The 24,334-nt window shown below is 31.5% G+C and overlaps 2 protein-coding genes and 1 long non-coding RNA gene across 7 annotated transcripts in view; 1 reads left to right on the plus strand and 2 right to left on the minus strand.

Moving 5' to 3' along the window:
* LOC138182200 (thrombospondin type-1 domain-containing protein 4) overlaps positions 1-4,205 on the plus strand; it is a 29,801-nt gene extending 25,596 nt beyond the window's left edge. For all 4 annotated transcript variants that reach the window (XM_069117796.1, XM_069117794.1, XM_069117793.1 and 1 more), the window contains 11 exons: positions 217-383; positions 495-588; positions 681-729; positions 812-930; positions 1,110-1,239; positions 1,335-1,578; positions 1,743-1,943; positions 2,335-2,496; positions 2,722-2,898; positions 3,128-3,344; positions 3,443-4,205. In XM_069117796.1, the coding sequence (XP_068973897.1) occupies positions 217-383; positions 495-588; positions 681-729; positions 812-930; positions 1,110-1,239; positions 1,335-1,578; positions 1,743-1,943; positions 2,335-2,496; positions 2,722-2,898; positions 3,128-3,344; positions 3,443-3,576 (1,694 nt within the window). In that variant the 3' untranslated portion in view covers positions 3,577-4,205. The remainder of the gene's footprint in view (positions 1-216; positions 384-494; positions 589-680; positions 730-811; positions 931-1,109; positions 1,240-1,334; positions 1,579-1,742; positions 1,944-2,334; positions 2,497-2,721; positions 2,899-3,127; positions 3,345-3,442) is intronic.
* A 510-nt stretch (positions 4,206-4,715) lies between these two features.
* On the minus strand, positions 4,716-17,964 carry LOC138182203 (serine/threonine-protein kinase Wnk). The gene is given in 8 exon segments (XM_081833743.1): positions 4,716-5,078; positions 5,162-5,342; positions 5,517-5,824; positions 6,018-6,284; positions 6,344-6,868; positions 8,144-8,256; positions 10,392-10,526; positions 17,812-17,964. Coding segments are annotated over 8 exon segments (1,833 nt in total). The 5' UTR covers positions 17,852-17,964; the 3' UTR covers positions 4,716-4,814.
* Positions 17,965-19,720: 1,756 nt separating this feature from the next.
* Positions 19,721-21,351, minus strand: LOC138182499 (uncharacterized). Of its 2 annotated transcripts, none has more exons than XR_011173811.1 (3): positions 21,146-21,351; positions 20,768-20,945; positions 19,721-20,647 (listed from the first exon to the last, which is right to left on the minus strand). It is a non-coding gene; the product is annotated as an uncharacterized LOC138182499 (long non-coding RNA). The 2 variants fall into 2 exon arrangements; XR_011173810.1 differs by having other exon boundaries at positions 21,137-21,351.
* Positions 21,352-24,334: the final 2,983 nt, after the last annotated feature.

Genomic DNA, 24,334 nt, shown 5'->3' on the forward strand with positions numbered 1-24,334 from the left:
GACCAACTGAATGCTAATGTCTTTCAACGCTTCATCGCACTAGACGTGCCATCCCGATTTTTGCGAAAACAAGTTCAATTTGTTTAGGAACTACAAATGTGGTAAATGTAATTGGAAAATTAATTATATCATTTCCTAGAATTACTAACTTCATTAATGTATTATCATTAATTTTTAATGTATAAATTCGTCACGCATCGTTATTTCTGTTTTTAGCGGTCAAGTTGCAGGATGGTAGCTATTTGTTCAATGGAAATTACAGCATCAGTTTGTCTGGTAAATATCAGGCAGCTGGAACTACTTTCGTTTATTTTCGTCAAGGTTCTCAGAATTTGGAAAGTTTCTCTGCCATTGGACCATTAGAAGAACCTATTGATGTTATGGTAAATAAATTGTTGTAATAGAAATAAGCAGAATAATAAAATATTATACTTGAAAGTGAGAAGTGCGTTATATAGAATGAAAAAATAAATTCATTAATATTTTCAAATTAGGTTTTGTACCAAGAACCGAATCCTGGGATTGTATATCGATACATTATCCCCGGAAGTGCACCATCTCCAAACATTCATCTTGGACATAAACCAGGTATAACATTTTCTTGAAAATATATAAAAATTGATTGACGATACATTGTCGTCCTCTGTAATAATTATAATATAGAATAATTCTATTTTCAGTTTCTAACAAAGCTGGTGAACCCATTTTATCGGCGATATCTCATAGGAAGTAAGGATTCTCTTACACAATTAACATTTCAATACCATTTTTCAACTTCATTAATTATTAAAGAGTATTTATTATTCTTTAGAATAGATGTTGGTTCTACTAATGATGGAACGCAAGCATATCTTCCAAGACGATACAAAAAAAGGAAATTCTTTTGGAAAGCAAGCGGTTATACCGAGTGTAGTAGAACTTGTGGTGGAGGTAGGAATATTATATAATTAAATTTAGCTTAGATATATTATAGAGATATTATATACCTTATAAAATAATAACAATTTATATATATATATACATTATAAATACAAATTGTATAAAGTATATATATACATAACTTGTAAATTAATAACAAATATCTTTTTTTATCCTGTTTGTAAAAAAAGGTGTCCAAATGCTGAGGTATGTATGTACAAGGGAACACACGCAGGCTCCAGTGCCTGACAAGAGATGTCATACGTTGGAAAAGCCACGAGAAACTCAAGTAAAATGCAATACTATACCTTGTCCTCCCAAGTGAGTACAATTCCTATTTCCTTACCTTTAGTTTTAATAAAAGAATTTTGTGTTTTACATATTGCCATAAATTACGTTTTACATTTGTTATTAAGATGGAGAGCCGGTCCGTGGGGTGTTTGTTCGGTTACGTGCGGTAGCGGTAATCGTCTGAGAGACGTAGAATGCGTGCAAGAAATAACGCAATCACTAGTAATGAGAATAGCTGATGGCGCCTGCACGGAGCCGAATATTCTTCCTACTACCGAGATTTGCGAAATGCCACAGTGTGAATTCGACACGAAAGCAGCGACGACAACTTTACCGCCACCACAATGGAGCGTGGGCACATGGTCATCAGTAAGTTTCTACTTTATACAATCTTTTGAGAAATTGCCTGATTAAAAGTCAAATCAATTTCAAAGACAATCAAGCGAAGAAAGTACATGTATGGCATTATAAAAATAAAATAGCGGACGTTTAGATGATTTGAAATACGAATTTAATTGCTTCTTCTTTGAAAGTGCTCCACAACTTGTGGTCCAGGTAAAAGAACAAGAACTGCGACCTGCGTTACTCACGGACCTTCATGTGATCTCGAAGTGAAGCCTATTACTCAAGATGCTTGTGATTTGGGACCTTGTTCCATCAAATCACCGCAAACAAATGCCATTTCAACTAGACTTCAAAGTCCACAATGGTTGTACAGTGAATGGTCTGATGGGGTAGGAACTATTCTACTTTCGTGTTGTTCATAGAAGATAGAAAAGGCGATTAAGATTTCAGAAACTTATGATTCTCTGTAATAGAATTCTAATATATTATAATGTAATATGATACTATATATAATAATAAAATATACATAATTAGAATTCTGTTATAATCAATCCTTCTGGTATAAAATCGTTTTATACCTATTAGAATCCGATATAATATAAGAAAGTGTCTTCACAACAAAGTGGATAGAAATAAGAGAATCAATTTGAATTTCTTTTTATACGGTTGCTCTTGTTTAGTCATTAAAGATTCTAAAGTTTTATTATCTTTTATCCTTCTACTCTGTATGAATGCTACATATTTTGGGAAAAGTATAGTATTTTTTACTGATCTGTACAGTGCTCAGCCGAATGTGGAGTCGGCTTGCAGACGAGGAAGATCTTCTGCGAAAAAAGTCCAGAGGAAGGATTTTGCGACCAATCGACAAGACCAGAATCATCAAGAACCTGTTCCAGCAACAGAACCTGTAGTGGACAATGGTTTACGGGGCCCTGGACCGCGGTAGGTTCAAATAACATAGATGAAGAGAATAATACATTAACATTAAGTTAAGTAGGTTACTCCGATCTTGTTACAAAGGCTTCAACTATATACAATTTTTATTTTTTGGAGAATAGAATTTATTTGAATCTCTCTATTACAAATATCGAATTGTAAATACTAATTCTGAATTCAAATCCAAGAATGGAAATTTGGTAGACTGTATAAATATTCCTCTTCCAATAGTGTTCTACAGAATGTGATTCAGGCGAACAAGTTAGAGAAGTGGTGTGCATAACGATACTTCGTGGGTCGCTCCGCATTGTTCTGGACATGAACTGTCCCGCAAACAAACCGGAAACGAGAAGATCCTGCAGCGGTCCACCTTGTACATCCTCGTGGTTTATATCAGATTGGACAGAAGTAATTTAAAGTCACTTATGTATAACTAAAAAAAAATTCTTTAACCTAACATTAAATTCAAATATGAAATCTTCTAAAATTGTCACTCAGTTTTCAACCATGTATTTATATTCCAATCAAATTTTCTTCCTAGTGGTTTTAAGAAAATATACGTATACAAAACATATTCCGAGTTATAAAATTCACAGTCTGGTAATTGCTATGTAAATTTATTTTCCACTCATTTTAGTGTTCTCGATCGTGCGGAAAAGGCATTCAAAAGAGAGAAGTAAGGTGTTTGAACAGAGAAGGTCAACCACCTGAGCATCACGAGCTTCATTGTAAGGATAAGGATCGTCCTATATCTCGACGAACCTGCAACGATTATCCTTGTAAGGATGACGTTCACAGATCTGAAAATCAACATACAGTCCTGCAAGTTCAAAACGATCCAGAAATCTCAAATGGTATTTTATATCTTATTACAATTGTCAAACATATGATTATTACGCTTCAAGTATGATAAATTGTATTGGAAATTTGTTATTATTTTACGTACTTTTAGTTCTCGAGGAAAACCCACTTTGCAAGGACAGTACAACAAATTGCAACTTAGTGGCGCAAGCACGACTCTGCACTTACCAGTTTTATCACCAACTGTGCTGTCAATCGTGTTCCAAGAAGCAAGAATTCGAATGAGATTTTTTCACCACTAACCAAATGTATTTTTAATGCAAATTTAACACTTCGATGAATGATTACGCTCAGAAATCGAATCATCGAAGGTAGCCTTATGATATTATATGTGTTGCTATAGATTTACTGATCCTTGCACTGCCTGATGGAATTTTTAATGTCAATTTTTAGATATAGAAATAATAGGTATTCGTCCCTCTAAAGAAAACACACAAAAATTGTTCCTTTAGAGAATCTATAAAGTTCATAAACATATTGACGTATTAAGCTTTTATAACGAATAATAAATTATAACATTTTCAATAACGTTTTATAATGTTAAAAAGTGAATTATTTATCGAATCACATAGCTTTAATTTTTATTTTATAGAGACGATGGTATTAATGAATATATATTATTATTTATAATTATTCTATCTCTGTGAAAATCGTCTGATAGTATAGAAATTATTCGAGGTTTCTATTTAATATTTTGAAAATTTAATCGAATTTCGAACGGCGATGAAAATTAAAATCGTCAACGAGAAATTATAGACTGACCGTGCAAATTGCAATAACTTAATATTGGCATTTAATTTGTATTATTTTTCATAATTCTCATTTGCCACAATAAAGTTTATGCTTTCTACGTTTTCTTTATGTCTGTTTTATTTCAACCGATCTCTTAATATTTCTTATATTTTTTGATTACATATTTTTGACAAGAATTTCATGATATAGAATAGGGACGGCCACGTCAACAAGAATAGGATTATTATTAAACAAACCACATCAACGAAAATACCAACGTAGAACTATTTACAATATTACGATTAAAACAAATTATTTACTATGCCTATTACACTCCACTAATATAATAAATTATATATACACACACTTATCGTTTGGGATTGTGACGGCAGTGATTAACGAGAAAAATAGTTATACCGTGACACAAAAATATCCATTGTCTTATAAAATTCACCTTTCCACAAAGAAGTTCAGTTTAATCCATTAAGATTACACCTCAACAAAGAAACTAAATATTATACAGTAATTTAAAATACTTAACATACCACAAACTAATTAAGAAAGTAGCTCGATATTAAAATGTATAAAGAAGCTAACTTTCATTATCCAAAGCTTAATGGATTAAAGGAACATAAATTGGCAATCGTCGAACGAATTAAACTCACAGGGGATGTCCAACTAGTAAACTAACTAAAAATAAAGATTCAGTTCCTTTGTAACAAGATTTAGGGTTATTCTGAGCTTTCTGAGTTTTCTTGAGCAGATGTTGTACTATTGTCATGGTTTTTGTACGCTGAGAAAAACGCTAGCGCTTTCATTAACTGATAACTCTTGCTAATTGGAATGTTGCTGTCATATAAACTTTTCGAAGTTTTGCAATCCACGTAGAACCACCAATTGCATTTGAGGATAGATTGATCGAATAAAGTTGATTCGGGACAGAGGAAACTCTTCATAATCAAGCCATCATCCGTTAATGCACAGACGTGAAATACCTAGAGTTGTTCATAGAATATTAATATTTTAAATCGTAATATAGCATAAATTATTTTGTATATATGAGGAAGAAATATTTTACCATGCACCCAAGATCTTCGTCAGCATAAAGTCCTGGAAAATGTTTTTGGTCACCACAATAAAAGCTTGTGTCCGGAAGATCTACACGACTGGCAAAATTGTCATCGAAGTTCTTGTCATAACCCATTGGATAATATTCACGAGGAGCGTTCATTACTTTGGTGACACCAGGATTATATTTACTAAAAAGATTGATAATTGAAAAATAATTTAAAGAAGACTACGAACTTTTTTAATTCGTGATATTTAAAAACTACAAGATTCAAGATTTTGCAAGATGTTAAGATATTCAAATAGATAATAGAAATGTATAAACTGAAATATATAATAGAAAATAATGACAGGTTTAATCGTACTTTTTATGCGGAGACATAGTTGTAGTCGTCGTCGTGCTTGTACTGGTTGGCCCTTGCTGTTTTTGTAGAAGTTGCTGTTGCCTGAGAAGAATAGCAGCTTCTAGAGCTTCTAAAGTAATATTACTAGCTTCTGCCAGAGCTTTCAACGACGTTTCCATTCCTTGAATAGGCGCTAAAGATGGCAATGACGATGGCAACGATTGTCGTTTCTCGTTTTGTTGCTGTGACTGACTGGATTCAGCTGCTTGAAGGGAAAGTAAAGTCATCTCGTTGACTGAAGATGCAGCCTCATCTCCAGGTAGAGGAAGCTAAAAATTGAATTTAATATTTTTTATCACATCAGTCTTTCAAAACGAAATTACTTTATAACATTATTTAAGAGCTAGTAAGTATTATTAAATCTATATAAAGAGTGAAGCGTTAATTTCGTTTTAAAATAAATAATTTTTATCTAAGATTAAATGATTCTAATTTGTTATCATTAAAAACCAAAGTAATTACCTGATTGAAATCATCTTTCGACACCTCGTTATCAGAATCGCGCAAAATAGTAGGACTATTGCTAATTCGATCGGTCAACTGTGAAGATGACTGTGGCATCGAAATAAAAGGTGGTAACCCGTCACTCGAAGACGCTGATTTTAACGAAAGTCCTGGTTCTACGATGCTATCAGCTGGTGGAATTGCAGCTACAATGTTAGGTAATTTTCCTGGCATTGCAGCTGCAACTGCGAGCATCTGTGGTGTCTGCAGAATAAATGTTACAACGTTATTAAATTGCGAATTCATTGGAAAAAAGACAGATATACTCTTATTTATGATAAAATGTTCAGACCCGTTACCTCCTCTGGGTTAAAGGATAAAAATTGTTAAATGTAAAAAGAAAGAAAGGAATTAGTTGATATTACCTGATCTCTTTTTACTTGTATCGGTACCATTTGTTGGTGCCTTTTATGTTGCTGTGTCAGCATTTGTTGTTGCGCAGCAATTTGTTGCTGTTTCTGCTGCTGTTGAAGCTTCTGCAACTGTTGCTGTCTCATAGCTTCCTGTTGTTGTAACCTTTGTTGCTTTAGTACTTGCAATGCGAAAGCTTCTTGCTGCAATTTCAATTGTTGCTTCTGTTTTACTTCTTGTTGCATTAGTTGCTGCTGCCTCAATAAGTCCTGCTGTGTTGCTGATAAGGAAGGAGCTGGCACGGTTCGAAGGACTGTAGAATTCTGTTGTACAACCAATTTTTGACGTTCTGGTTGCTGAGCTATCGGCCGCGTTGCTCCAGCTGGTAATGGTTTAAAGGGAGGCACCACTTGTCGAGTGTTCTGAGTGTGTTGTCTAGTTTCATCTCGATTGGTAGCCTTCAATGAATTATTATCCATTAGCATTTAAGATGTTTAATGTTTAATCGTTTAATGCATTTAAAAAATGTGTGTATACAGATACTTGTATTAAAAAATTAAAAATTCAAAATTTAGTAACTCAAAATTACACGAATTAATTTATAAATATGTGATACGTCTCTACTTAAATACATATATGTAAGATAGAGATCCCTGTGATTAATATTTTAGAAAATCCTATCTAATTTTATGAAATGAAAAATGAATATGTCATTTTACACAATTTATGTAATTTACAAAATTAAACATTTTTATATTTGAACCATCTTTTTCAGGATTCTGAATAGAAGAAATATACATTTGTCAAAGAAAAATAAGTCATGTACGTGTAAAAAGTCACTGATTTCACAATTTAAGTGGAATCATTAAGAGTCAGACGAATATTAAGTTACACTTGCACTCCGATTAACCTCTCCTTTCATTAACTTTAACATACGTATAAAAGGAATTCTTCAACCTTGTTCTACTTCATTTATCTTTTTCTTTCAGATTTTATAGGGGATTCAATGTACGCTCCAAGTGTACTTCTATGAGAATGGAAACCTTGCACTACGTCGTGTGAAGAATTTTATACTCGTTCATGCACTAATTATGACAAGGTCAATCGCGTATGCTTGGGTTCGATCGAGATTTCGCTGGAATAATAAGAAATACACCCATTTGACATCTCAGAATACGATAAAGATAGATAAAGAAGAGCACAAAACAGAAGTTTTCATAACAATTATAATGAACCTAAAAATGTAAAAATAAATTAAAGCATTTAATTTAAAGAGTGCCTTTAAGAAAGGAAAACAAATCTTCAGAATTCCTTTCTCACAAAGATTCAGAAACCTCTAATCCTCTTTAAATATTCAGACGAAAAAGTTATTTACTCCCACGTATAAATCATATGAAAAATCTACAGTTAGATGTAGTTCACGATTACGCAACAGAAACAATATAAGGCATCCTATTATGTAAATTCAACCGAAATGCATGCAACTAGCACTATTATAAATATCATAGCACTACAGGAATCACGATGGAATGTATCCAGTTTTTATACTTGGCCCGATTCATCTTAAACTTTCCTTGGACTAGTTTAAACGAAGAATTGTGTCTGTACATCTATAATGTAATAGAAATCGATTCATTACAGAATCTTCAAAGTAATTACGATAACAATCTACATGAATAGGTGTAGAAAAATAAATGTATACATCGTATTTCTAATGTTTCTGAAATTCTTACCAAATTAGTATGGGATAATGAACCAACTCTACTAGTCTGCACGCTTCTTCTTTTGGCAGCCTCCACATTGGACAAGGACTGACTAAATCCTAGCTCGTCACCCACAGAAAATCCTGAAGTTAACAATAATATTAATTATAATTAAACCAATTATTAGGTACAAAAAATACTTGTGTAAAGAAATAAACCATTATCTGGATTAAAAAATTATTGATATTATTCCAACTAATCGATTGACTTCATCGTTACATTAAATGTAAGAGGTCCCACCACTGAAAGGATCCACATTTGTCGATAATTAAGTCCTATATTGTCATGTTAGTCTAAAGAATGCATTTAATTTTTACTCCTGATCTATTTAGTAAACCGAAAATATTCAATTCCGCCAATTTTTCGCTCTATTTTCACGAATTCTAATACATATTTACCTAATTAATACTTGGGAAACAATTTCTTATCAAACAAATTTTTGTTACTAAATTACTACTAAAGAAAAATTGTTATTCCTAATTGTAGAAGTGATAAGAACCGCCATTCTGAATGGATGAAAAATTAGATAATACCCAGAAAAGACAAGCTATAGAAAGTTAAGCAACCACATGTTGCGCAAGATCCAACGTGGTTTTTTGCTTTGTTCTACAAATGTGCAAACAACCGTGCGCTCTTACGACGATTTCTTTGATCCCTTGGTCCGGTCGGTTCAAATGCAAATTACGTTTTCATTGCAGGTGTCATCCTTTACGAGATATTGCTGACATCTGGGCCGAGTCAAGGCGATGAATAATGTAATATGTATTATAACTTTTTTCTCCAAGCAACTACTATGTACTCATATATACCAAAGCATTAGAGAAGTAGGTTATGAGGAGACATTCTTCTTGTTCTGAAAGTCACTGGTCATTTCACGCACGTTCTGCTCGATTAACTATAATCTTGTGGTAATTCACTTTCTGCACCGTTTCGTGGCGAACGAAATAGACTTTTTTCGATGGGACAATGCGAATAAGAATTATTTGATTGCACTACACTTTTCGACATTTTTTAATTTTTTTCTAAAATTTTAGTCAATTTATTTATATTTTAATATTTATTTTATTCATAAGATTAAATTAGAGATTACAAAAGAATGCTGAGATTAGTCTTTATAAGAGTTAGTGTTTATAAAACTAAATTCTCAAAGTTCAGTGGGGATCCTTTACTGCTCTTAAATTGAGATTTACAGTTATGGATACAATGACACAAAACTGAGGATGCCATAAACTCTACAAAACCACTTACACTTATTCTCTCATAGAAAATGGGTCGCGTGATGTAAGTATTATTACTTGCATAATGAATACAACACAGAATATCACATAAATCGTTCAATTTTTTCCAATGGCGTGCTATTTCTATATATATTTCATAGAATCAGGCCGCCGAATAGACAGTAATAGAAAGTATGTTATTAACAAATCATTTAAGAAAGTATAATAACATATTACACTGATCGATCACAGTAAAAAAAAAATTAAACAATGGACATAAATGAAAGTGAAATAGTGAAATAGTCGTTGGAAGTATGTTATTCACTGAAAAAAAAATCATTAAACTATACTTTACACTATTTCAAGCATTCGTCCTATGGTGAAAAAGCAATGAAAAGCAAGAAAACGAAGCGGCAAAATAGTAACACTTTCTCTTTTATACACGCTATTCCAACGATATAATAATATACAAGGGGACATGTTAAATACAGGGTGTTTCGAATTTTTCCGGACAAACTGCAGAGAAAAAAGGCTATAAGGTAGTATAAGAAACAAATGTTATATAATGCTTTACTAAGCACTTTATTAAAGTCCTAAAAAATATCGCAAATATTGAACTCAGAATAAAATGTTTATTAAAATAGTTATAAAATAGTTCATTGTGAGAGTTATTATAATATGATAATATTATTAGTGATTACTAAATATTATCAAACTCTCATTTTAAGATGTATGTAAAATTCATTACTAGATTTATGTTTCAGTTCGCATCCAATATTTGCTTAGATTTGCACTCATAGATTATCCTCCTCCATCAATCCGGAAAAATTGTAATCGTCATGTGATATATTACGTATTATTGTAGTTATCGCATTGAAATTATAACTAGTAATATACAAGGTATTTACAGTATATTTATAATTGATTAAGAAAGAGATCGCGCATAAGGATTCTTGGAAATTCTTTTATGAAAATTGTTTCGACCGCTTATTACGACTCACCCAGGCCGACGTAACCTTTGACACCTCCAAGATTTCGTACCCGAAAAATTCCGGACTTCCGAAAGGCACAGTTAAGCACGAAACCAAAGTCCGATTGAAACACACACGTCCCTAGAGTCTCCCGCCACGTGCATCCTGCAACCAAACCGGAAGAAAAGAACACTATGGATCCCCGTTTCGACCCAACTGATCAGCTTCTGATTCCATCGTAATTAATATCAACTAACTTATTTATTTTTATCATAATGTATACCTTAAACTGAGTTGCTTCTAGAAATGATAATAGCTGTATTATGCTACTTTGTCCTTTTTACGCTTTTTCATATTTTCTATTTTTGTTAAAACTTCAAACGATCTATATTTATATAATATATCTTTCTCATTTATATCTACAGATCGAAGAAATCTGAAACATCTCGTATACAACGCAAACATTTTGATAGAAAGAGCCGTAAATTAAATTCTAAAAAGAAATTTAAGCTATGACTCATTTGGTTTTAGAAACGATAAGGGAGTTCTCAGAGAAAGTTTACCCTTTTAAACCGAATTTGCAAAATAGATGTCTTTTCCTTCTTGAAATTTATACTTTTCTTCTTAGTCAGAGCTGCATCAGTTAACAGGGATATAATCCAGAACGATTTCGACTGACTAATCGCCAACGAGAAGATCGAAGCAGGATTTTCATAAATGTCGATACGAGGGCCGTTGATTCATAATTCCTAATCTGTGCTATTGATTCTCGACCGTGAATGTTCAAGCATCATAAATGACCATCTAATCGAGTGTAATGAAAGTCTAACCGATCTTAGTCGTATTTCGAAGCCAATGAAATTGACACGATCATTTCTGTTCAGTCTCAGTTTTTGTGATGTCAGTGCTCTGTCATAGATGATTCATCAAACAATATGTTAGTAGAGTTTCATAGTTTTGTAAAGCGAAAAAAGTCCAAAATGAGATTAAAATATTGTTATCAGAAGAATTAAGATAAAATAAGTTGCATTCGGTGTAAACTTTGTAGTTACTATACTATTATAATGTATAGATAAATAATTATAATTGTCTTTCATAGTTTCGTGAATGCAATTTCAGTAGGATCAGTAACTAAATGTTACAAATTCTATCTGCCGGACGTTACGTCTACACCACTTTGTAATCAAATCTGTAATTTTCTCCACCAAGATGATACAATCGCTGAGACTGATGACATTCCCTTAGAAAAGAAAGGAGATCTTCCTATATTTGCAGTTTTCTAGAGTTTTCTAAAAAAACGCATACAGACGTCTAAGAAAGTTCAAACACGGATCGTGTACATTTCAGAACATGCAAATTGTGGTCCTGTGTAACCATTTAAAAATTCATAACATTTCTTTACTTTCTACAAATATTTCTATAAATATTATATTTCTTCCTTTATATTTAAGGAAAATCCTAGTTGAACGAATTTAAAATTATATTTAGGTAAAATAAAGGAAAATTAATTACAGCTTTTGGAATTTCTGTAAATTATAGTATAACTTTCCAAGGAATGTCCCGAAGTTTGTGAAAGGTACTTCCGGAACTTGTGTTCGAAGATTTGCCGGATCTTAGGCGTGCCATTGGGCCGTAGCCTACTGACCCACTTAATAAGTCGAGTCAACCTTTCGACCACGTCGGCTGACCAGGTCGGTTCCTCATACTTCAAAATTAGTTTCGCATCTAAAGAGCCCGAATATTGTCACTCTTTTGAAACAAAACGGAAAAAGTTGAGACACTGTGTAATAGTTTCATGAAGCAATTTTACGATCCGTGTGATCACCATTTAATAACCGAGTTCCTCGTTTCTTGAACTTCACTTTTAACCACTTTGATAAATTCCTACCACATTTTAAGCTATTCATTAATTATTATGAACTGAATGAATTTATACAATGACAAATTGTTTCATTGGAATAATTGTAGAGATTAAATGATAAAGAATTTAAGTACCAAAAAAACTAAAAAGTATTTTTGTAGCAAGAAGGTAGTTATTGCAAATAATAATTCATAAAATAATTTGTTTGAATTAATTGTAATTTATAAATATAAAAATTGACAGATATTTTTATATAGATCTTTAGGATTTATACCCTTTACTATGTCAATACTTTAATTATAAAATTGTAACTTTCAGCTAATACAAATTCAGTTTCTCAATATTTGTGATTTTCATGAGCACATTATTTATTATCTTATGCCCTTCACCTATATCTTTCATACTCTATAATGTCTTTATTTGATATTCCACTAATGCAGAAACAACGTTGTCGTATTTATATTCTACTTTCATACAATGTTTCACAATAACCGAAAAGATTGGCGATAAGAAAATTTGACATGGTCTGATGGAATGACGAAATTTGACGAATATATTTAATGTTATATAAAAATGCAAATGACGACTCATAACAGTCTACATATTAGAAAAGGTTATTTTAGCGAAGAATATTCATATAGTCAGATTGTATGGCGAAATAAGTACTTTATAGAAATTATATTACATGTATATATAGTGAAATTTTGAAGAAGGAACAACAGTTCAAATCTGATCATCGATCGAATTATCTCATTAAAAAGACACAGATTCCCTCTAGAAACAATACTGTTATATTTTTATTATGCTATATAGCATAATAGCATCGTTTACCTTTCTCGATTTCTTTAAAATATTTAGTACTACAATAAAATCATATAGTATATTATAGAAAAATTTCTGTGTAGCATCTAAATTGATACAATATTCAAATAACATCAATTACTTAAAGTCAACATCATCAATTATACGAAAAGCGTTTAAATCTCATTAAGAACGTCTCGCAAAACCTACAAAAATAAGATAATCGTGCAGTAGAAACTTTGTTACCATGCCACTCGTGTCTTGTTTCTGTTTACTAAATTGGACGTATCCTGATTTCTTCAAAATCTTATCTGCAATAATGAATTGCGTGCACGTCGATCAGTTTGTCAAAACGCCAAGTGCGAAATAAACGAGAAGATTACTAATATAGAAGTAACTTTCTTTAGTCGATAAATAAATAATTTTACCTACGTCAATCAAAATATCTAACATAAACCCTGCCATTATAAAAATATAGTACAACTAGTGAAATAATTTACGGTTATAAATTTTACATAATCACGACACTCATTTCGAATTGCGCAACTTCTTCAAACGTATGTATGTTTCCATATTTTAATTTTGTAACAAATTTCACGTTAAAATTTCATTCTTGTTCATTTGAAAACAATTTTTATTTTGTTCTAAAAAAAAAAAAACGAATATTATTCGAAAACCTAGATCAATCCCACATTCTAATTGCTATTAAGAACGAGGGCAATGACTTTGAAAGGCAACAATTTCAAGGATACTTTCACTGTTCATTTCAAGATCGACCCTAGTCGTGTAACGATATAATTGTACAAAAGTGTTTTGTTATGAGTGTTGGTAAAATTCACTTTTCTTTGCCTAGCAGCATTCCTTAATTAACCTAAGAGGAAATAACGACACCCGTCGATGAGCAAACCCGCGTAACATTTTCCCACGAACGCGGCCTTTACCTTTACCTTGAGAGCGGTAGTCAACTAAAGTCGTCTTTCGCTTTATAGTTCACCAATTTGTAAATCAATTTTCTTTTGTTATAAAATCTTAATAATATTCGCGTTCCGGCATAAAATGAAATTGTGAAATTTTAGTTGAAGTTGAATTGAAAGTTACACAGAATTCAATTTTTTTTATTTCTACACCAAATTAATTTTTTTTTGCAATCACACACAGCATCCGAATGATTATTAACGAATGAGTAGATTAAGTACGCATGTTGAAACTGTAAAACGTGCTATTTCTTCATTTTTGGACAGACGTTTATACTTGTTGAAATCAGTTTCGTTTCTTTTGCTGACGATATTAAAGTTTCTTAGGTGATAACAGGAATATGAAAGTACATAAAGATAGGAAGATCGTCTCAGTTGAGATGTTAAGACGATACCATATGCAGTCAGAGCTATGTAGAAAGTGACCACCGAAAAATAAAACGTTCACATAGATCCGTTGCTGACCTGATTCCCCAAATAATACAGACCTATTGAAAATTTAGTGAGAATATTATTGAAGTCAGATGACTATGGACCCACAGAATCCGTGTTTGAATCTGTTTTGAAAGTTGTGGCACCATTAAACAGTTTCGAGTGGTCAATGATATGGTAAACGATACAAGTTTCAAAAGAAACGAGAAACGATCCTTTTAATGAGATATAAATTGCGAAATAAAATGGGAAATTATTAATACTGAAATAATTTATCATAACTTTAGGCCATCGCAAGATAAAGATATCGTCAGTATCAACTAGATTGTGGTTGAGAAAGATGAAAGTATAGTCACAACTACAATTGCAATAGAATGAATGTAGTTGAAATAGTAATAAGTATTATTAGAGCTATCGTAAATATTCTTCTTCTTACCATTTATTTTTCTTTTAAATCTGTAAAAGTGGTAAACGTTGAAAGCCCAAATGCGTTGAAAGCTTCAAATGATAAATAATTTAAATGTCAAATTAACAGAAATTAATCTTTTATTTCTATTATAAATTTTCACTTTTTGCATGCTTATCGTTTATCATTTTAAATCCTAAATTATACACGGATCACTATGGAATCTTTATTACGAATATTTCTTCTCTACGAAAAATCTAACAATTTCGAGATGCAAATTTCTCATTTCTATTGTCCACACGTGTATAGTAATATGTACATAACCCACTATATTTTTATCATTCAACTAATTATCACTCTATCGTAATGTGAAAGTTATTTCGATAAATACACAGAGAAAGTTTCCTCGAGATCACCGTGATATGTTACGCACTACGTTCGAATTGACATGATAATGACGAATACATTACACGCTGCCATAGAAAAACGTATCGTAACAGGAGTAAGAGTTTCCACGACCTATATGTCTCTATTATATCTTTGCGTATTACACCGAGGATTGTCCGACTGGACGAAAATATGTGATTAACGTGCACGATGGTTCGATTTCAGTCCCCTTTCACGATCGTGTCTATAATTGTCTTGTTGCAATTGCTTACTTTCGTCGCAAGTTCGTTCTATTTCTCCTTCGTATCAATGTTTTCAGCAATAGAAACCAATGCTTATGCACTTTCTAGTTCGCGCCGATGCGTACGATCGCTTTACTGTTACTTTTTCTGTTCAATGATTCCATTCTCGTCAAGACACGGCTATTCGATGCGCTGTTACACGTCATTTAATGTACCATTCCCTGGAACAGCCGACATTTTACGAGAAACACTCGGTATTTAGCAATACAAACACGGTGGATAAGCAAATTCGAGCAACGAATATCCATGTTCAGCGAATGTAACGCTCTATGAGAACATAAATCGACATAGAAAAAATATTGCTGATTAGATTGAATTTTTATGCAGATAAATCTTTTTGTGAACATGATTAAAGAAATGAAATCTAAACAGAGATTTGTTTTATTCATTATAAGTATATTTTATATGTTCTATATAATTTTATATATTATATATGCATTCTACAGAATATATTCTACAGTCTATTGATAATTACAAAGAAATTAATTTGGTTACGATAAAGAATGATTGATTTTGATCCACTCATTTACGTAATTTTGCTTGCTGTCATTTGCAAACAGGATCATTTTTTATCCGATGAACATATGTCACTTCGTAACGTATTTACATAATTATGTACAACTGAGAAATGTATAATTTTGATACCTTATATAATTAACTTTTATTTCGTTGTTGCATAAAATGTGAAATGTAAGGAGAGAAGGAACTCTCTAATATTCAAAAAATTTTCACTTCTCAATATTTTAATTTCAAAAGAGACAGATAAAATGGTATATTATATGTTGCGAAAATAAAATTCGATTCTTTTATAATGAATCTTATCCGTAATACTGTAACATTGTGGTGTAACGCAAAACACGCATTGGTCACGCTTAAGTTGTCGCGAAGAAAACCGTAAAATTAATGAAAATTGCTTCTCCTGGCCCACGGGTAATCATGATAGAGAGATAGTGCGGTTAAGAACGCAACGCTTCCCACACTTTTTGATAGCCAGAATCGTATTTACAGAGATCTCTGCGCTACATTTTATAAATGAGAAGAATACAGCGTCCACCCTGGAGAACGTTACTAGGTCGATTAGTAATTTGCGATGAAAAATGATTATTTAAAGATCGAGTAAGGTAGTACGGTAATAGTAAGATCGAGTGATAGAGAAACTTAAGTAGTAGAATCGAATAAACAGTGCAGTCAGTCAAGATAGGTCGAGGCTCGATAGCACAGAATAAAAATGCTTTGATACAAAGCGTAAATAATGGAAAAAGTCCCAAAAACCTGCGAGTTACCCAGGAAGAATATTATTAGATACCTTGAAAACCAGTTTCCAATCATTACATTCTATCTTCCTGTAAAGTAGTCTAAAAAATAATATGTGATAAAATGAAATTAATTTTTCCATTATCACATATCTTCGTATTGGAAACTGGTTGTTAAATATTTAGATATAATCTTTGTGTAAGCCTCATATCACAAAGCATATTCGATTTGTAGGTAGGAATAAGATTCTGTTTGTGATAAGAAATTGTACAAGATATAATACATCTTATTAGATAGGAACTTTTAGATCGAGGCTTAAGGCTAACTCTTAGGTATTCGTGTGTCACAACGAGAACATAATTTTATAAATTTAAGAATACATGTATAATATTTGCACATGAATACGTAAGTATGTTAGCTGTATTCTCAAAAACGCAGTCTCTAGTTTAAATATGTATGTTTAAACGCGACCCTTTACTTTTATTCAATCCGTGAAAAAAAAATGTTACGTCTACACTTTCACCCTCCTTTTAAGTATTACATTTTGTGCTTCACTTGAAATGTTACGAAACATTGTACTAAATCATAAGTATTATCGAGAAAAAACATCATTCTCATTGAATGACATTAAAGATTCTAGAAGAATCTACTAAATTCTAATACCTATTCTAATACGGTCCAATGTATTTTATCTGTAGTTATACTCTACTTTTATGACTTAACTGTAGATGTTTCATATGCAATATTTTATATATTTATAATCATAGCTAAAGAAATAAAATCTATACATTATAGCAAATATTCCAGATATAATATATTATAGTCACATTTTATCACGAATAGAAATATTCTAGTAAGTGCTTTTGGAAATTTTACGTTTGTATATTATGTGTACACTATATATTATTGCACTTTTAAATTTTCCGGAAATGCCTAAACATCTGCTGTTTATTAATGAAACACAATCAAAAGAGAAAATATACATATAAATCCTAGAAGCTGCGTTTGGCGATAAAAGACAAATTGTACGTACCGACGACTACGAAGAAGAACAAGGTCGTGGCGATTTTCATAGTTGTCGATCCAGTTTAATTATCGCGCAGAAATTGGCAAAGTCGACAATGATCGTCTGTAATAGTTTCCTGGAGATGTTCCCTTTTCCTCGAAGATTTATTCACGAATGAGACGTTTCGAAAATTACTGCCGTTCGCGACGATCGAAGTATACAACGTCCGCGAAAACGACCTTAGGATCCGCTGGTAAACGTGATACTTCTCAATAGAGATAAAAAGGTACGACAAGTTACTCGTTCACGCGAACACTAATACTGCATGGATATGTTCTTCGAAGGCGAGCACGCGGGGCACTTTCAGACCCCATCTGGTTTCCAGGGACGGCTGAATCTTGGCTCCACTTTCAAGATCCCCTCTTTTCCTCCTCGAGTGTAAAAAACATTTTAATGGATCATGTTATATATGCAGTTATATATAGATATGATAATACTAATCTGATACTAAACATGTTTGAAGTAGTGAACTCAATGAATATTTTATAAATCACTTGACCTGTGGGATTTTCTATGTTCATTAAAATACTTGTAATTAAAACTGACTAAAGATCGATCGATCTTTGATGAATAAATCGATCGAAATTGATCGAATGATTGAATTTAGAAAAAAAATATTTTGCTGCTGAATTTCTATGTATCGTAATTTCAAAAATTAGTATAACCTTTTTCTAAGAGAAACGATACAGTGCTATTACATTTTAATTTTAATTTTGAACTTGGAACTGAAATTTAGGATATCTAAATACACGATCAAATTATTGTTTTTTCTATATAGAATTTTTTGAAAAAGACTAAGATCATAGAGGTGCTTCAAACTGTTTTCCAAGAAAGTGAGACGGTCCTGTTGAACCCCACCAAGTATCAATGAGAACGGTCTGTTCACGGCATAGGTTCGGTACGTGCACCTCGAAGCAGCTACGAGTAAAATCCTGTCGAAGTGTCGGTGACCCACTCGGACGAAACGATAACGGGATCGTCATGCGTTCATTCAGAGTTGAGTAAATTGATCGACCGGTAAGGAGGATCGACTGGCTTTTTTCAAGTAGGTCTTCGAAAGACTCGACAAACGACACTATCTACATGACTGAGATCAGAAACTGGTTGAGATTCTTCTTTTTTCTCTTATTTCTTCGAAAGTGATTGTATCATCCCATAGAACAATAACATTCACGTAATATTGTAACATAATTACTATTTTACAAACATTTTTTATATAAGGATTTTAATATATAGCAAAAAAGTAATTGTAGCTAGACGGTCATTAATTTATATTATTTTACATAGTTTTAAAATTTCTACGAATGTATTTGACATTTTTTTTATTATACAAATAATACAATATGATAAAGTAGGATTTCATAAAACAAATTAAATATTTGAAAAATTCTCTACAAAGATTTCTTCTATTCTTTTATAATAACTGTGTAATTGACTAATTGTTTACAGGTATCTACGATTGATGTCTACAAATCGAGTGTTCTGAGTGCGAATCAAGTGACGTAACAGTGCATTCCGTTGCACTGATTTTATAGTGAAATCGTGCCTTTTACTTCGCAGACGCACGTTAGGAAACTTAGACGTGCTGTTCTTGACTTTCTTAAATTGCAGATGTTGTTTCAACGTTGATATCTCAAATTAATAGAAATATGTCAATACTGTAGAAACACATGTAGTTAAATCTAGGCACGTTCATTTAAACGGATGGTTACAGTTTAATGCAAGAATGTATTATTATACACTTGACCATGCGAATGTCAAGTGCAGATTATAGATCAAGGTTTAACGACTGTATATATTGCTATACTTTTTTATTCTCTATTCTTTGTCTTTTCACACACTTCAAATTCTAATATAATTTTGCTAATAATTTTGTTAATAAATAGTAGATCAATTTTTCTGCGTTTATCAGTTCAAATTCAAATATTGCGCGCGGTATTGATTCGATATATCGACTCTTGAGAATCGCTTCCCGCCTCATCGTTTCAGTGTAGTTCTAGTTGCATGCGTGTGTGATAGAAACTTTTGTATGAATATTACTGTTACTATCGTCTACGTAGATTGTCATTTTTGTTAGTTATTTAAAAAAAATTAAATGGTGTAATATAAACTAAAATCACAAAAAGTTTAATTAAAAGAAATCTTCCAGTTTTTTTCATAAATGTAGTGTTTTCTAAAATTCTACAATGAAAGCCTTAGTTCATTTGTGGTATGTAAAAAAATATTAAGAAAAATACTTCTACTGAACAATTATGAAGATAAACTACATATTTCTTATTGCATTGAATAATAATAAATGAAGTTAATTTAACACAGCTTAATTCATTTTTAAATATTCATATTCATATGAGAGAGTGTATATACTTGGTGTATCTTATATTTAATATCTTGAAGAAGATAAAAACTTTTAACTTAAAAGTTTTTAGTGAGTTATTATTCTAACGTAGTCTTCGTTATTCTTACAATTAATGTATACAAATATTATTTTATCATAGTTATTAGATACACTCAAATTTTGTTACATAAATCTAAACTGTAAAAAATGTTTTGATGTATCTGTTGGTATAAATTCTTACTATTAAATTAAGTATTAAATTCTTATTATTTCTTGTTCTTTTATACCAAGTTTATTACTTTGTGCTAATATGTTTACCACAAATATTGAAACAGTCATCTTTAAATATCATATCGTATGTTGATTTTCTTCCTAACTTTAAATCTGATTTCTTTTGAGCTATATAATCATCTTTATATATTTATTTCTATATTCTTCTTATATGTATATTAATGTTTCTGTTAATATCTGAAAAGTGATAAAAATGTGTACTTATTTTCCATTTTTTACTACAGTTTTTTTATGTATGTATATATACATATAGATTCCTTAATTTCTTTGTAGTAAGCATAAGCTTCTTAACTTTACCTTTGTTGTTTTCTTAGACATTATAAAATATGTTTTTCCTTCCACTCTATTGCTACAAATGACTACATTGAATCACTTGTATCTTCATATATGTATAACTTCCAAATCTTGTGTCACATTATAATTGATATTTAAATTTTTCTTGTTTATCTTGTATGTTATCATAAACTGCTTCTGCCTTAAACATAAAAATATATATGATTAATATTTGAAAACCAATGTGTATAGAATAAATATAAATTTCAAAACATCAAAGGAAAATTTGGAACTTCATAAAAAAAGAAGTTAGACTTTTAATATAAATTATACAGAATTTGATTGTCAGATGAAGCTCAAGAACCTTACAGAGGTTAGGTATATTTGTCTAACCTTACTTACCTTGTTCTTTATTCTTGGTTAAATCATTATCATTTGTTCTTTTTTAAGTTATCAATAACTTAATAACCTATTAATAGTAACATTTTGTAAACTTATAAACTCATAAAAATTTGCTTCTTGTCATGAATGTCATTAAACACCACTGTAAAAAGAAACATGTATCATTACTAAGAAAAGACTCTGAAGGTTTCAAGTCTAGCAACCCTTACAGAAGTATAAAAATAAACACACGCACGCACGCACACGCACACGCACACACACACGCACACACACACACACACACATCACCATGTAATTCTGTGTTTAAGAGTAATGTTGAATAATTTAAAATACGAATTTAGTTATAAAAGCAATTCTTTTAAAATTGCTCAAAATAAAAATTCACTCTATGCAATTGTCATTTTTTTTTAAAAAGGAAGAAAAAAATGATATGAAAAATATTAATAGGAACTCGTTTCATAGAATCTAATTAAGATTTCACTGTTTATCAGAAGGATGATCAATTCATGATCTAATTATATTCTTGTTGGCCCTTTTCCAATGTGATGAAGTTTCAATATTTCGTCGCTCATTCTAATCAGATTTAGGAAAAGATCATGAGTTTCCGATATGAATACTTCTCCGAAAAAAAGGTAGGAAATATATATTCTACTTAAATATTGATAATTCGAATAGATTACATCAGGAAACTAACCACGTACTTTATAATATAACTCTAAAGAAATATTTAAAACATAGTATTTATATTTGAATTATATATACAATAACATACGTACGGAAGAAATCAACATTTTATTGTACTGATTCTTATCTTTCCTCCGATAATTTAAATTTAAAAGATTTAAAAGATACTATCATGTATTTAATATCTTTTATTTCCAGTGGTTAATTTGGAAAAATTTAATTTATAGTAATTGTGAATTGTTCTAAATTATTTATAACTTTTGTATTACTAAAATAAATAGGTGAAACTAAATTATTGATTATTTTGTCCTCGGTGGACCTAACTATTACATACCTATATTTATCACAAAGCGAAATCGTAACTTCTGGCCCCTACTTGTCACGCTGTAGCTAAAACTTTATTCTGAATTTAGGGAGGTATAGTAATCTTCCATCTATATCCAAAAGTTCAAAGGTCATTGTCGTCATTTCCATTATTAACTCTAAAAAACCCTTTTTCTTTGACGTCAAAATTGTAGTTACAAATATATACTACTGAGCACTAAATTCTTGTAAGTTTAGACCTTAACTAATTTCAACATTAATAAAGATCCCTGTATATATAATAAATACCCTCCCAATTTTCACAAATATTATCTCATCGTGCATTGAAAGCTTCAGTACAATAATATCAATATTTTGATTACAAACTTGTAATTTTGAGGAAATTGCGCTACAGCTATCACATTTCGACTATTTTAAATTTGAGCATACCTCGGAGAAGAATTTCAGAAGTATATACAGCATTCGTGGCACGTATCGGAAAAGCAGCATCGATCGTTATGCAAGAATGGCGCCGATTGGGCCTCTCTTTATTTAAATTAATTTCCTCGTTAGTTTCGGTATTGCCCATTGTATGTTTATGCCGCTCCATCTAAAGATAAACCTTCGTTATAAGCGTCGCATTCTCTTATCGTACGAATGCAGATGATGTACGCTTTGCATTCGCAAAGATGATCTCTCTCGTGATCAATAGATTTTAAAAATAGCCACTGGCTGATTCCAACGCTTTGTTTCGACTTTTTATCGATATCATTGTCCATAGAAACTATGGGAAATGACCATCATGTCTCAGCGGGAATCCATACGAGCGCAATTACTCCAATTGATTTTATGAGTTCCGGTAATCCGGTTGTGGAAAAGAAGAAAAAAAGACAGGAGTTTGTCTCAGTTACCATAAATTATAATTGTTCAAATTATCCCCTGTTCCCTTTCTCGTCTTCCTTGGTGTACACCGACATATAATAATGTTCAACTCATACAGCCTTGATTTAACGCATAGAAGGTTCGTTTTCAATACCTTCTCGCCTTTCACAAACATCTGGTTTTCTGAGCAGTTATTTACATCTGCTGCCAACTTATGTCCCGAAGAGTGACGAAACTGCATTTCATGTGAGTCTACAACATAATTCATGTTATATAAATGATATGTATAAAGTCCTGTTGAAATTAATATTATGTTTGAACACAGCAAAAGGTCGCGTTGAATGAAATTGTTATAATAAATAACTGGAGCAATTGTTGCTAAGTTAGATTTATGTAATTTTTAATCGAAGTGGAAATCAATCGGTTCATCGCTCCCTCGGTGGAGTCTGCTTAATGATTCTCGCATGGACAATTAAGTCGGTGTAATTGCTTTGCATAACATTCCAACTACTTTCCAAGGGTACACTCGATTCGTGATTCGTTGAGGGTCTCCATCGACAGCGCGAGAAAGAAGTTTCTCGTTAATGATCATAACACTACCTCCTCTGTCCGACATTAATTAATTCCGTTTTGCTATATTGAGAAACGAAACTGTAGTTCGTCTATGTTACATCGGGAGCTAAAAAATTCTTTAAAAAGTGCTTTTCTCAGAAATATATGAAACCTCGTATGAAGTTTAATAAAATAAATAGGCAAAGTCATATTAGTTGTTACTTAATTAAAAATTTACTTATCTTTTCTCGAACAATCAGAGAATGTGCGATGTTATAAAATAAGTTTGTAAAATATTGTGAAATATTAGTGAGAGTTAAAAAATTGATGTTGTATACATACCGTAATACTTAATTTAGCTTAAGTTTTATGTCTAGTAGCCGGTAGTAAATTGGATAAAAAAGACATCAATTATTGGTTGTCTCGCGAGCACACAATAGTTCATTCACCTCAAGATAATTCGATGAACTTGTGGTGACCTCTATGCAACGGCACAAATGCATACGACCTGCTTTCTTTCGGCATTTTTCTTTTTCTCTGCGGCATTTTCCTACAGTTGAAGGTAATAATGATATCCATAATAAATGCATCATGTGAACTGCAAGAAAAAAAAAATCATTTTTATACAATTTAATATATAAATCACAATGTATTAAGAAAATCATTGTTAATTAACAAAACAGAATATTTATACAATGGGAGAACAATACCACGAGTCAGTTAATTTAACAAAATTAAAGTAAACATGTCAAAAAATAATTTGCTTAT

The sequence above is a fragment of the Bombus flavifrons genome, chromosome 8 (genome assembly GCF_040668555.2).
Source record: "Bombus flavifrons isolate JBK064 chromosome 8, iyBomFlav1_principal, whole genome shotgun sequence".
NCBI lineage: Eukaryota > Metazoa > Arthropoda > Insecta > Hymenoptera > Apidae > Bombus > Bombus flavifrons.